The sequence below is a fragment of the Poecilia formosa genome, unplaced genomic scaffold (assembly GCF_000485575.1).
Source record: "Poecilia formosa unplaced genomic scaffold, Poecilia_formosa-5.1.2 Scaffold392, whole genome shotgun sequence".
NCBI classification, from domain to species: Eukaryota; Metazoa; Chordata; class Actinopteri; order Cyprinodontiformes; family Poeciliidae; genus Poecilia; species Poecilia formosa.
Window position 1 is genome coordinate 267,778 of NW_006800331.1, and position 14,294 is coordinate 282,071.

General features: G+C 40.2%; 1 protein-coding gene across 12 annotated transcripts in view; it reads right to left on the reverse strand.

Annotated features, from left to right (window-relative positions):
* gramd1bb (GRAM domain containing 1Bb) overlaps positions 1–14,294 on the reverse strand; it is a 100,487-nt gene that overhangs the window by 6,498 nt on the left and 79,695 nt on the right. For 8 of the 12 annotated variants that reach the window (XM_016662845.1, XM_007575940.2, XM_016662848.1 and 5 more), the window contains 14 exons: positions 13,827–13,850; positions 9,414–9,498; positions 8,506–8,609; positions 8,311–8,406; positions 8,002–8,082; positions 5,896–6,011; positions 4,499–4,661; positions 4,195–4,384; positions 3,952–4,095; positions 3,748–3,866; positions 3,506–3,648; positions 3,309–3,412; positions 1,542–1,842; positions 385–396 (listed from right to left, as the gene is read on the reverse strand). In XM_016662845.1, the coding sequence (XP_016518331.1) occupies positions 385–396; positions 1,542–1,842; positions 3,309–3,412; positions 3,506–3,648; positions 3,748–3,866; positions 3,952–4,095; positions 4,195–4,384; positions 4,499–4,661; positions 5,896–6,011; positions 8,002–8,082; positions 8,311–8,406; positions 8,506–8,609; positions 9,414–9,498; positions 13,827–13,850 (1,682 nt within the window). The remainder of the gene's footprint in view (positions 1–384; positions 397–1,541; positions 1,843–3,308; positions 3,413–3,505; positions 3,649–3,747; positions 3,867–3,951; positions 4,096–4,194; positions 4,385–4,498; positions 4,662–5,895; positions 6,012–8,001; positions 8,083–8,310; positions 8,407–8,505; positions 8,610–9,413; positions 9,499–13,826; positions 13,851–14,294) is intronic. The other 4 variants (XM_016662850.1, XM_016662849.1, XM_007575943.2 and 1 more) reach the window with 2 other exon arrangements.

Below are 14,294 nucleotides of genomic sequence, written 5' to 3' on the forward strand. Positions count from 1 at the left end.
CACACACACACACACACACACACATAAACACAGTTTATGCCTCATGATCAACTGTAAGGTTCCAACAAGGAATCGGGCCTTGAAGACACTCAACTTATATAATATAATACACACATATTTGTCTGAATTTGTGAATTCACACTGTAGGATCTTTATTTTAAGAGGTGCTTTGGCATATATTTACTGACATCCAGACAAGACTTAATTATATAAGGCACTGTTAACACGAATCTAAAAGGTTTGTCAGGGGTATTTACCCAGATCTCTTGGAGGAGATCTGGGTGTTTGTGGTCACTATTATTGGAAGCATAAATATGAAGAAGCAAGAGCTGTTATGTTTTGCACAGTATTGCATCTGGCCCTGGCTAACAACAAAACATATACCTGACACAGATCCTACAGATGGCAGTGGGAGGAAAAGGAGAGAGAAGTTACACAAAGTAAAACAGTGATAACAGACATTGTGTGCAGCACCTCTAAATAAACATTTGTTTGAATATGCAAAGTGTGCAAAGTTTTTAGGCAAGTGAGAATTTTGACCATATGATCATTTTTAGGTATATATATATATATATTTACTTCGAGATGGATGAACTTCAATGCTTATTGTATTAAAGCATAACAGTGGATGTGTTATCTGTGCAATGAAGAAGGGTCGGGCCTAAGCAGATCAACAACCTATTAAGATGAGCATAATTATTAGGCAGCTTCTTTTACTGAAACAAAATGGGTCAAAAATGAGACTTTGAAAAGTCAAAAAATACCCAAAGTCTCTCAGAGGAATACAGCACTCTTGAAATTGCTGGAATATCAAGTCGTGATCACAGAACCGTCAAATGTAAGTCTGGAACCCAACCACCACTGAACAAGACGTATAAGCTGAAATCTCTACGCTGGGGCAAGAAATATGACAAGTTCCTCTTCCTCACCTGACCTGAACCCGTTTAAGAACTTGTTGGCATTTGCTAAATGGCAAATTTACAGTGAAGGAAAGCAGTCCACCTTTCTGGGAGGCTGAGATTTCTGCTGCAGAAAAAAGATGATCATCAACAGATCATGAAACTGACATACTCCATGAATGGAAAGGTTATCGCTGTTATTGAACAGCAGAAAAATCAGAGGATGTGTTGACCACTGCTTTTTTTTTTCTTTAAAATGTCATGAATGTTTACTGGACATTTTTAAGTTTCCAGTAAAAGTGTTTATAATTCTCACTTAAACAGATGAGAATAAAAAAGAGAGATGGGGAAAAAAAAAGTGTGAGTTATATTGTGAGTTTTTTTATTTAGCAATGGAAGTAATAATTCTGTGCAATAGTTGCATAATAATTGTGCATGTGTAGATATTTTATTAAGAAAGCCAAAACCCAACTTTTACTTTCTTAAACTTTGGACTCATGTTTTAGATTTATTAACATTTTGATTAACTAAGACCACTGCGGATCTTTTTTAAGACTTGCCTAATAACGGTGCACAAAGTGTTATGTGTGTGTGTGTGTGTGTGTGTGTGTGCGTGTGTGTGTGTGTGTGTTTGGAGCATACACAAAGCTGATGATGAGCAGCAATTTGGAGACGCTGTAAAGAGCCAGGCCTCCTGGCAGGTGATGGTGTTCTGGACTTTGGTGCCTCGTCTGCGTGGAGCCCACCACATGTTTGATCCTCTGAATCACTTCCTCGTCTGTCGGCGTGGTAACAGGACTGAGGGCCTCATCCAGGTGTTGGCTTCGTATGTGGGGGAGAGGCCTCTTCTTCCGCCTCACCGTGGCGTTCTTCACCACCTTGGCCTTCGGAGACAGCTGGTGGGTCTCCATCAGGAGCTCCTCCAGCTTGGACAGCTCCACCTCTGACGGGGAGGTAGAAAACATCCGTCATTGTCAGGATGGGACGCGATGTGACGTGAGGTGCATGGGTTCTCTGTGGTTTTACTCTCTCTTTTTCCTGTCAATCTTAGCAGCAACACAGAAACATCTGTGTCCGTTTTCAGGGAAGAACTTCATGCGACTGTAACTTATTGGTGTCTGCAACTCCTGCCTTACTCTGGTGAGCAGCCCTGCACTCTAATTAAGCAAACCAGCAGTTAACTGCAAGTGGTGTTTAAATATGCGGCTTATTTGTCAGAAGTGAATTAATGTCCTAAGCTTGTGCCTCTGTCATCAGCATAGGTGGATGTTTGTCTTGCTGCCTGTCTGTAATCGTTTACTGAAGCTTATTTGCATTTGAGAGCAAATAGTATTCGAACATCAAATCTGCATTTATTTATCCTTGTAGGTTGTTTTTGCAGAGAGGGCTTGTCATTATTTCAACATCAAGCAAGGCTGTATTTCCCCCAACATTAGAGCAAAGGTAATTTTAGTTCTATAGAGCTGATTTCTTTCTTAGATTTTTCTACGTTGATACTGTTTCTTTTTGGTTTTTCCTTATATTCACCCAAAGAGCAACAAGCGTCAACCCAATTTCAAGTCGCTTTCTGTTTTGACTGAGCTTGAATGTTATGTTCATAAAAAGTATCCATGCCTCTTGAGCCTTTTATATTTCAACCACTACCTTCAATGCATTTTGTAGGGATTTTATGTAACACATCGGCATAAAGTAGAGCATGACTGTGAACTGCAAGGAAAATAATAAACATTTTTTTTTGTAATTTAGTTCCTTTAAAGCAATCCCCTCACAATAAAACTTCCTTAAGCTGTAACCTCAATACTAGTTTTAATCCACAACAAATATATGTCAAAAGGTGCTTTTGTCACAAGACAGCAAAGTTAAACTTTATGACCTACATGCACAACTTCCCTGATAACTAACCCAGCATATCACCCTAAACACACCATGGTGAAACACGTGATGGCAGCATGATGGTGTTGGGGTGTTTTTCTTCAGCACGGTAGAGGCAAGATTAGTTGTCGGAGGAAAGACGAAGCAAAATACAGGCAATATTGGAAGAAAACCAGGCAGCAAAACACTTGAGACAGAGGTGGAGGTTCAACTCTTAGCAGGACAATGAAATTAAAAGTAGCCAGACCTAGAGTGGATTCATTAAAAAAAACATAAAAAATACAAATTTGATGTGTCAAAATGATCCTGTCAAAGTCCCCAAGCTGCCATATATAAAAAATCTGCAGCAAGACTAAAACATTGATTTTCAAAGAGGACTTCTTCTTTGATGAGACTGTTTAGCCATTTTTTGTTGTGATATAATCAAATCAACAAAACAACTATTTAAAGAAGGTTTTTCCTTTCACATCCATCCCCATTTCATAGGGTATCAATCAATGTTTCATGAAGGAATGACTACAAAACAAAAATCTTTACCCAGTTGGCGAAAGTTCTCTTCGAGTCCACTCCAGAAGTTTTTCTCAATGAATCCTTTGACCAGCCCCCACGGCTGCTTTCTGTACCGCAGCTCTGTTGAAACACTAAGAGACAGAAACACATTTTTATGGTTATAAGCTAGAAATGTAGAAGCAGGGCAGGAATAAAAGTCCCCAAAATAAAACAAACGTGCCCACCGTAACCGACACTTGTTCTTGGCCACCCGTGTGAGCATGTAGCGGTTGAGCGTGTAGAAGTAATCGTGGTAGGGCACGTCGTGCGTGATCACCTCGGCGTCGATGATGTAGCACTCACTTTCCTGACTGGCTTTGTACAGGGTCTGACAAAACCAGAAATGTATGGGTTGAATTTCCTTCATGGGAAAAAAAAAAAACAACAAAAAACCTGAGAGTTTCAAGACAAAACGTCTCTGCATCACCTGCGTTTCTGTGACGGTGGCGGTTTTTGGTGCCAAAGGGTTAGACAGAGAGATGGTATACATTATCACTCTGGTCTGGTTTCCTGCCTCCTCCTTCTTCCACGGGTGGTACACAATATCTGGATCCAAAAATGACCAGTTTTCAGGGTTTTTTTTCCTCCCTTAAATAGATGCATCAGACGAATTAAAGTCAGGACTACTGACCCGAGAAGCGCCTCTGCTCCATGAAGTCACTCATAAACTGAGACTCTGTGAAGAGGATGTCGTAGAGCTTGTCCACACTGAACTTGTACACCTCGTTGATATGTTGCCTGCCATTCAAGTCTTCATGGAAGGCCTGCACCTCACCTAGATAGCAAAGAAACGCAAAAACAAAGACTTTTACACTTTTTTTTGGTGTCATGTTCTTGTTGCTGAAGGGAAAACCAGGTTCAGTTCAGTACCTACCCTCGTCGTGAGTTTCTGAAGAGTCGCTGAGCTCAGTGGGGATGTCCTCGTTGTCGTTAAAGTCCAGCGAAGGTGAGGGGACGGGACCACCAGGCCCGCTGGTGTCGGTCTTGTCCTCCACCACTAGGGGCACCGTCAGCAGCTCGGTGTGTGGTAGGCAGTCTGCAAATTCTTCAGCGGGAATTTCAAACTAAAAGGATAAAAATGGTTTTGTAGCTTAAAAGATGTTTCACCCCATCAAAAAGTTCTCTGACAGACTTAAAATAATACTTTTGCTGGTGGTAAAACCCCATCAGGGACTTACAGTGATGGTTGTGTCATGGTTTCCAGGACTTGGGAGGGAGTTATTTGGGATAACTTTCTTGTGCAGTGAAGGAGGACTCCCCTCAGGCTTGGCGTCTGCACTGTTCTTTGTCAAGTTGTCATTGTTTATCTCGTTCTCTTCATTGGGAATCTCCTCACTGAACCTGGGGGCAACAGAGAGCTGTGATTTACTCTACTCACTTCCTTATCTTTGAAACATCGGCTTCTTTTAAAATCCACAACATGTCCAAAGCTGCACACAGCCCTCTTGTTTTGCAGAATCTAATTGAGGAGACTGAACTGACTTATGAGGAGTTTTGGAAGCTTTGCTTTTCAGATCCAATTAGCGGTTATAAACAATTCATTTTCAGCCCACACATCAAACTCATGATTCATTTACTTCAGTTAAAAGTATCTGGCCCTGCTTTTGTCCCCCACAAAACCCGGTGTGTGCCAAAGTATTCACCACTGTTTATTTAAAATGGGTTGGGATTGATATGATAAGACCATGAAGACGAGGACAAAGGAAGCACGAAGAGCTGGACCAGGCCCTGTGTTTCAGTGATTTTATGGACAAAATGCAGCTGAAAGGCTATCCATCACTCTGTTGTGTTATAAAAGTCTTCTCTATCTGCTCAGAGGAATCCAAACCCTTTGATTAATTTCCAAATAAAAGACAAGAACCAAAATGTAAACCATAAATAAAATGGATTATGAAGTCTTTAAACAAGAATGTCCTTCAAAAAGTAAAAATAGGAATATTTCAGTCCAGGTTTAACTTGTCCAAATCTGGTTTTGTCTCATTCTAAAGTGATTAAAATAAAGTGATTAAAATAAAACAACAACAACAACAACAACAACAACAACAGCAGCAGCAGTTTTACTCCAGTTGTTTCTAAACAAATCAGTGTTCAGAATTTTCCGACTCTTAATATTTCAGTTGTTTCTTTAGCGTTGTTAGTAGCTAATGGTTACCCAGTCAGTATTTTCACAGGGCTCACAAAAAATTCATATCTTGTCTGTCACTCTGTCATCCCTTTTTGCAACCAGACAACCAACAAAGGGCAACATAAAAACCCTGAAAATAGTTTTGTAAATGAATGTTATTAACCAAAACGATCACTTCTCTCCTTAGTACAAAAAAGAGATATAGAAACAACAGAGTATCAACCTTAAAACACTCTACTCCATTTCCAGGCTCCTATTAGTCTAAGCTTATTTCTCTAGATAGTCATGCTAACAGCAGCTTAATCCCCTTTTGGGCTTCAGCTTAGGAGAAATAAGGGAGATGTCACACCAATTATTGCTCAATATTTTCTTTCTTTTGGGGAGTGAAGTCGCAAGATGCAAATATTTAGAATGGTGGCAGCAGTTATCTGTGTTCTGTTGTAGACGTACCCCATGGTATTGAAGTCATCATCAGGAGGGACATAATCTTCGTCGTCACTGGTTAGGCCTAGCTCGTTGCCATAGCATTGATGGACAAAGTGCCAAAGTTCTTTCGGGCAAAGAGGCTGCAAAAGATGGAAAAAGTCAAATGAGGGATGTGGAGAGGTCCGTTCACAGTAACACACGTGAGAAACAGCAGTGCACACAGTGTATGGTACAGATGTTATGAATAAATAATGTAACTTATGTAAAAGTTCAAACATGTTTGAGACATTGGAGCCCTTGGCAAACGATGTGAAATTGCTACCTTCAGAGGATCATCAGTCATTTGTCTCATTTCACAGTAAAAAAAAAACAAAAAACCCTGAAAACAAACAAAATATTAAGTATGTGATTTCAGTGCTAAACACACTGGCTTTGTAAGACATACCAAAAAGAAAAATCCTTTTCAGATCAAGTTGACGAAGCATTTATGTAACCGCCGCATAACATGCGTGCCTAAAACAATACCTGTGTTAGGCTGACTGACAGGAAGCATGGCCCCAACAAGAAGGCTGTCAGCTGAAACAATGGAAAGCATGATAAAAATCCTGCAAGAAGGTAAACTGACACGAAGAGCTGCGTTGGAAAGCTGGAGCAAGTGCATATGAATTATGCACTTTGCACAGGAAAAGTATCCAGTTAAACATGTCAGTGAAAGAGGACAGAAACAAAAAGCTATGTGTGTGTGTGTGTGTGTGTGTGTGTGTGTATATATATATATATATATATATATATATAATAAGCATACAGATGAGTCTATATTTGAGACTGAACCATATTCTGAAATTTTTAGAAGTAAAATATAAATAAAAGCCAAACCAGAACCATAATTACCAGCAGGGTTTCCCCCAATGTATTATAAGCCTGGCGGGCCACCAGGCTTTACTTGAACCTCGTCCCACCACCAGGTAAAGCATCCTTTTATTTATTTTAATACACCAGTAATAGTGACAGCAAAGAGGAGTTAAGCTATGTTTATATATAATAAAACATCAGTAACCTTTAGCAGACTATTATCTAGTTATATCTAGTTATTATCTTTTTTGATTCTACATACAAAACCCACAGAAAGACTAGTTTTATTAAGAGCACTGCTACATTTTCTTTCTTGTTGATGTTTTATTTCCACAATTTTCTGTCAATTTTTTAACATTTTTTAACACACAAACACAGTGGGGCAACTGGTGGACTTCCATAGCACTCCTACAACCAGACTTAGCTAGTTTTCTGAGGGAAACCCTGAACGCATAAATAGAGGAAACCACAGTTCCAAGTGAGCTTAAGGAAAGCTGTTATGGACTGACTGGATGAAAGGAGGATTCTATGAGGAATAAAAAAGCCAAAGAGATGGTGCTGGAACACCAAAAAGCATCCTGCCTTTTGGAGACTCCGTCTCAATTTTTACCAGCAGACAAAAGAAATACTTTAAAGAAGGGCAGTGAAAATGAGAAGAAGAAGAGTACAGAAACAGAAACATTTAGATGACTGTAGAGAACAAACTAACTTCCAATGAGTCACCAATGATACTGGACTGCATGACCTGTTCAGGTGCAGTGCAGATGGTAGTCGTCGCCTCTATAAAAAATGCACAACTGGACACTGAAGTTTTAGACACTTTCCTGACTCCATCAATCCAAGGGATGACTAAGGCAATTTTCAGTGTGATAGTGACTCCATGCACTAAGCTGGGAATATAAAAGGCATTTAATAACACTGCCATCAAAAAGTCTCAACCACGACTAGAAAAACCTAGAAAAAAATATTCCTGCAAAGCTGACCTGTTAGATGCTGAAAAATGATTGATGGAGAATATAATTTGATTCATTAGTCAATTTCTTAATCTGCTTGATCTGAAAAGAGATTTGCCATTTATGATTTAGGTTTTATTTTAAAGGTACGTCTTTCAAAGCTAGGATATTCAGATCTTTCTTTGTGATTTTCATTTTTGATAAATCCCCCCTGAAACCCGTAGACTAATAACTAAAAATGACTAAAGCTCCTCTGAGGTTTGCAAGTCCATATTATATCTTTACCAAGGCTTCTAAGATGAAAAGGTGGATATATTTCATCTACCTTCTCAAGCAGGGCATTCTGCCAGAGTCTGAACATCATCATGTACGTCCTGTCTCTGGCTCCAAATGAGGTAAAGAAGTGCTATAAGGCGTAGAAAAAAGACTGTTAATGCTCTCTAAAGACATTAATTAGAAAAACAATCTAAAAAATAGTTACATTATTTTTCATTCCCCTTGTCAGCTTAGGTTTTACTCTTCATTTGTGGTATTTTAGATGTGCTAGGAGAGCCTATCAGTGTTTATGACATGCCCCCCCTACTGGTGATAAAAGGTAAATCATTGTGCTCAGTATGAATGAAAACGTCCTCACCTTCTCACTGTCTGTGCAGACCTGGATGGCATTGGGAATGAGACGAGCAGTCTTCTCTTTCGTCATCGAACAGATGTCCTTTAGCCGCACTGTCAGCTGAGCACACAAGCACAAATTATACATCTGCATTCACACCCTCGTTCCGTCGTATTGATGATAAAACCACAAAGATGAATAAAGAGTGTTCGGTCGTACGAGAGTTTCCCAGCGAAAGATGTTGCTATAAAAACAGATCCAGTTCTCAGAGAGGTAGAGCCGTCCCTGCAGGAGGATGTCCCGCTGAAGAGCACAGGAGTAGTCTACAACACACACACACACACACACGCACACGCACACACACACACACACACACACAAGGGTCAAAATGTCAAAGAAAAGACATTGCTGTGTAGAGCAAACAAGAAAAATAATGCTCAGTAAAAAAGCAACTGAAATTCAACATACAATAATTCAACAAAGGCAGACCCACCAGAAGTTAAGACTTCTTAATTTTTATTAAGTTTACAGCACAGCCATAAGTCACCATTCTGCTGTTGTCCTGCTGGATGGTGACTCTCTTCACAGGCTCATGTATTTTGCAGCTTCAAACTGTTTTAAATATATTTGTTCAATGATAAATATTTTTAAAGTATTGGATATATTTTTGTAACCTAACCTTGTTTTAAAATATTTCAAAAATGTTGTCCCTGGCCCGTCTGTTGTGCTGTTTGGTCTCCATTGTGCTATTTGTTCAATAACCTTCTCCGACAGATCCCTCACAGCTGTGTTTATTCTGAGCTTATGCTACATAGAGGTGGAGTCTATTTAAAAATCACCTGAACCAAACTGCTTGTGCTGTTTTTAACTTAGGGATATTGGAAGAAAATGACCACCACAATTTCCAGGTTTTTACGAGTGTTTTTCCTCTTTCCAGTAAAAACCAATACTTTCCCTTCCACTAACTACTTTGTAAAAATTTTGTACAAATAAATCCGACAGTATCACTGTATAATCATGTCAAATAAGGACCTTAGATCATGGAATATGTGTCTGTCGAGTGAGGATTTATCATGTTTTAATTGCTGGCAGTCCTCGGATGGCCTCAGCGTGTGCTGTCCACTCACCCACAATGAGCCGCTCTGTGTCAGGGAGCTGCTTGAAGAGTTTCCTGAAGTCCTCATTGCGCTGCTTGTATGTCGGGCTCAGCACCTGCAGCAGCAGCAGAAACACCACACAGACACACATCTAAATGCTTCCCAAACTCTCCTACTCTCATCCTCATTCTCAGTCACACGTGGCTGTTTGCTTCTGCAATACAAGCGTGTGAGACAACCTGTGTTAAAACCACCCACAGCTTCCGTAAGGATGTATGCCTTTATTTAGTAACTTGTTGACTTGCTGTCTGTGGGGGATTTTTACAGGTGGAGGAAATGGAAAGATAGTGAATGACAATGGCTGAATGTTGCCCAAACTATCTGCCGAGGCTGCGTGATTCTTGATGCTGAGGAACAAGGTGACATAACGGACAGACTGAACATACTCGGCAGGGTGACGATTGTTTTGCAAGTGACTAAAGTTTTCAATTTAAAAAGCTAAACTGTCTGATTTTTGAGAAACAAACGTCCATGAATGGGGCTTTTATTCAGTGGGAAGTTGACACAGAATGTCAAACATTGTGGCCTAAAATGCACAACAGTTTTTCCTCCCTTCTAGGAAAACTATCCTCCAATCCAAGCCTGTGCTGAAATTTCCAAATGTGCTCCATAGAGAGAGTTCCTGGAATCTGTGCCAGAGGCTTCCCATTTGGCAGGAAATGCTCAGGAAACCATTGCTGACAATGGAGGAAGGAGACGTTTACTCAAACAAAAGAAAAATAAATTCCTTCTTAGGAGGGATGCACAGACCCTTTAGCCTGAAATAAAGACATATCTTTGGTTATTTATTTTTCAGCTTGACGTCTGAGACTAGGAGGTAATGTAAAACACTGCTCTGATTGCGTGAGCGATGACTGTCTAATGAACTGCGCACACCATCTTTTCTGCAGCCTTTAAAAACAGTCAAACACTCGTAACACAGTTGGGATATTAAGTCAGCAACACAGCAACCTGATGATGTCTATTAACAACAGACCTCTGAGCTCCAGCAGGATTCCAGCAGATATGACTCATAACAAACCCAGTGGTTTTATTTAGTGCCTGGGAATCAGTACTGAGAGCTTAAAGAAGTAAAGACGAAGCTTGTTTGCTGACTTAATCTCTTGTGACTATGTCCATTTGGAGCTTTCGTACGAAAGCCAAAAGAAAAAAATGTACATTTCTGCTTGTTGCTTACAAGCGGTGGTCAACTTACAGCAGGAATATCCTCATTGTCCCACTCTGGATCCTGGAGGTCCGACGCAGCCCATCCCCACTCCCAGCCCCACTCCCCTCGAGCCGGACCCTGCAGGAGCCACCCTGCCAGCGCCTCATCCAGCTCCAGCACGGCCTCCCATTCCGATGTCGTACCATCCTCATCCGTTTCCACATTCATTGTGCCAGCTCAGTTGTTCTGGGTGTCTCAGTGCAACAAAGTTGTGGGTCTCCTCTGTCACTTAAAGCGGTAGAGTAAAAGTCACGGTGTCCGCACCCTCCCACCCCCTGCTTTTCCTTTTGGTACCGATCTCCTTCAGCACTGAGAGGTGGACGCTCAGAGCTCCAGCCACATAATCCGTGTATTACTCTGTGGTTCTGCGGAGCTCTCCCGCTTCCTTTCACACACACAGAGAGAGGAGTTATGGCCGTTGCCCTCTAGTTACCCCAGCCAACAAGTCCTTTATTATCATGCCGCGAGCGTTTTCCTTTTTTTCCTGCCTACTCTCCCTTGTGAGTGTGTGAGTAAAGCGTGTGCGCGTGCGTGTGTGTGTGTGGCAATGTCCGTTCGTGTGCTCTATAATCATTGTTTACAAGCTGCAAAGAATGATGAAAGTTTACTTTGTGGAGAGGTCTCGTTCAGGAAGAGATTCTGCTGGACATACAGGAGCTGAGAGGAAGGAAAGCAGGTCAGAGAAACGCAGACTGTTTTCTGGCTGTTATGGTATGTGTCGAGTCCATTTTGGAAACTGCTCAGAATGGTTGAGTTACTGAGAACAGATGTGAGCATAACCTACAGTTACCTTCATGTGCAAAACAACACCGTCAATCTTAACAGGGTCTGGAAAGGGGTCACGATCCACAGCGAAGCCAACCCTTTTATAAATACTGTACGCATAGATTCAAACCAAAGCCAAAGGCAGTGGGGGTTATAAAAGTGCTTCTTCCCGCCTTGGAATTGATTGAATTCCCTGTTTTCCTGATACTTGACACCCCCTCTGAGAAGATCTAGGGCGCTCACTGCTTCTAATTTTGGCACCCCTTCAAAACAATCTGAGAGCCTGTAGCCCAACTTTTGTAAACTTGAAACTTTTCAGCAGACAGGAAGGTATGGAATAGCTCTGTAGGTCTCAGAGGCTTTTACAGAAAGACCAAAAAACAAACAGTTTGAATTGCTGTGCCTCCTGCTGGACGAACCAAAATGTCTAACCCATATCTGCACAATTTTAGCTCCCACAGTCAAATGGACAATGAATAAAAGACTAATTTAAGTTGGACGATTGCTTAAACTCCTTTGCGTCGGCTAAATTTGTCTGTGAGGATTAATTTCTCAAAAGTTTGTGGTGTCTCATTATTTCTTTCCCTCTTCTTTAATAAACATGGCAAAGAAAGGGGCCGTTGTGACGGACGCCATGTCCAGAATTCAAGTGACTGCACCAGCAGAGGGATGACGTACATCTGTAGATACATAGTGTGTATTGATCTGGTTTATTATTAACCTGCTGAACAAACAGTAGGGGATGCAGGAGACTGGTACTGAAATCCAGGGCGTGTACTGGAGGATCGTGTGTTCATCCCAATAAAATATGGGAATGTGTTTCAGTCAATAAAGAAGGTTTGTTGATTTTATTAGTGCAGATACAAACTGCTTTCATTAACATTGAATTCTAGTCTCACTGGTTTTACTGCTTGCTGGTGTTTGCTGTCTTGATCCTAACATTCTAGTAACCAGGGAAGTCACTGCAACAAACATGTGTAGATGCAAACCAAACAAAGAGGAGAGAAATGAGCTGATATTAAATTTTAGAACATCTGGCTGTTTAATCCTAAGGGTAAAAGTGATAATGGAGGTAATTAATGTTGAAAAGTGGTGCACTTGCAAGCATGCACACACAGGCTGACATGCAAATAAAGCACACCAGTTATAGACCTAGAGACAGAACATTCATTAATATGATAGGAATTGAAAACAGATATATATACATTAACAGTAAAGAAAAATGTGTGTCTTTTTATACAAATTGTCCGACTTTAAAATAGACTAAACTTTTTCTATTTGAGATTATTTAGGAACACCACATTTGCTTTGATTTGACAAATACCAGAATTGAGAGCAGATTTTTTAATTTTATTTAGAAAAATGGTTTTACTTTCTGGATATTCAGATGTTCAAATACATTTCCTCAAAATTTTCTACAAAGGTCTTTAAACAGTAAGATCTTACTGAAGTGTCTGGTGTATCTTTCTACAAACTTCACGTAGTAGTTTGTTTGAATTTATTAATCTATGTGTATCCCAAATGGCACTCTAAAAAATATGTTTGAGTTCAGAACCATACACATGGTTGAATTTATACAGGAAGAATTAGGGTAAAATACACACACACATACAATATACATAGACTTAAAACAAAGAAAGCTAATTTGTTAAATTCACAGGACTTGATTTGCGGTATTTGTGAATAATATAGTTAGCCAGAGCAATTAATGATGTGAAAAACTGAAGTTAATACTAGTTACAGAACGATGTTAGAAGATGTGTGGCTTTTATCAAAAGCGTAGTCCAATCAACAGCCACTCTAATTTGTGTGTTGCTACTTGCTATACTATTCAAGAGTGAATAAAAATGTAAGAGAAGTCCATGCTCTGAAGGTCAAGTCTTCTTGCAAATTATCAGTGGGAGGACTTCTATATTTTCTTTCTAACACACCAAGACATTGTAGTGTCATGTCAATCTGAATGGAGACAAGCCTAAACTCAAACCACCATGCATCATTCCGACGGTTCGTCTTAAAGCCCTTCCGGCAATTTGCCGAATTGTTTAGTACAGCGAGGTGCTCAGAGTGTTTGTCGCCACCTGTTGCATGCCACAAATAGAAGGGTGGTTGAAGACAGACGTTCAGGCGAGTCCAAAAGACCTTCATATACAAATCCATTTAAAATACTATATTTTCATTAGAAAAAGAAGTTGTGCAATTAATGTAGCTTTTGTTGGAAAATGGCTTATGCCTGTTTCTTCCAACACATCCCAATAACTTCCTCCAAATTGTGGCTTGCAGTGGGCGGTAACAACGCTAAGCAAACTTAGTGGAATGGGAAACAGGAAGTGGGGATATGACAATTCCCCTCAGCTGAAAAATAGAGACAGAGAAAGATATCTCGGTTGCACAAGAATACAAGTCATGCTTACTCTCATGATGTGCTGTCTTTCATGCTGGGAGAGAGAGGAAGAACGCACACACAGGGAATAAAAATAAGGAAAATAAAAAGGGGAAGAAATTGCAATAAGAACACTCCTGGATAATGTATGACTTATAACTGCCTAGAAAATAGTTTCACACCCCTTCAACACATTTTCTCACATTACAACGACTTTAGGAAACAAACAATGTATTTCATCAGGAATTTATGTGAAAGACCAACACAAAGTGGTGGATAATCGCAAAGTGTAAATTACCTCACTCGTGGACTTTCAATTTTTAGGTACAAAGGAAATTCAAACAGCGAGTCACAACTCCAAAGTTCCATTTAAATTAGTCTGAGTCATTCTAACATATGACTATCCTTCAGGCTAAAACCTATTATCGTAGCTCTGGCTGTATGCTTTGGGTCTTTCTCCTGCTTACATGTTGTCTTTGAATATTCCCCTAGTTTTTCA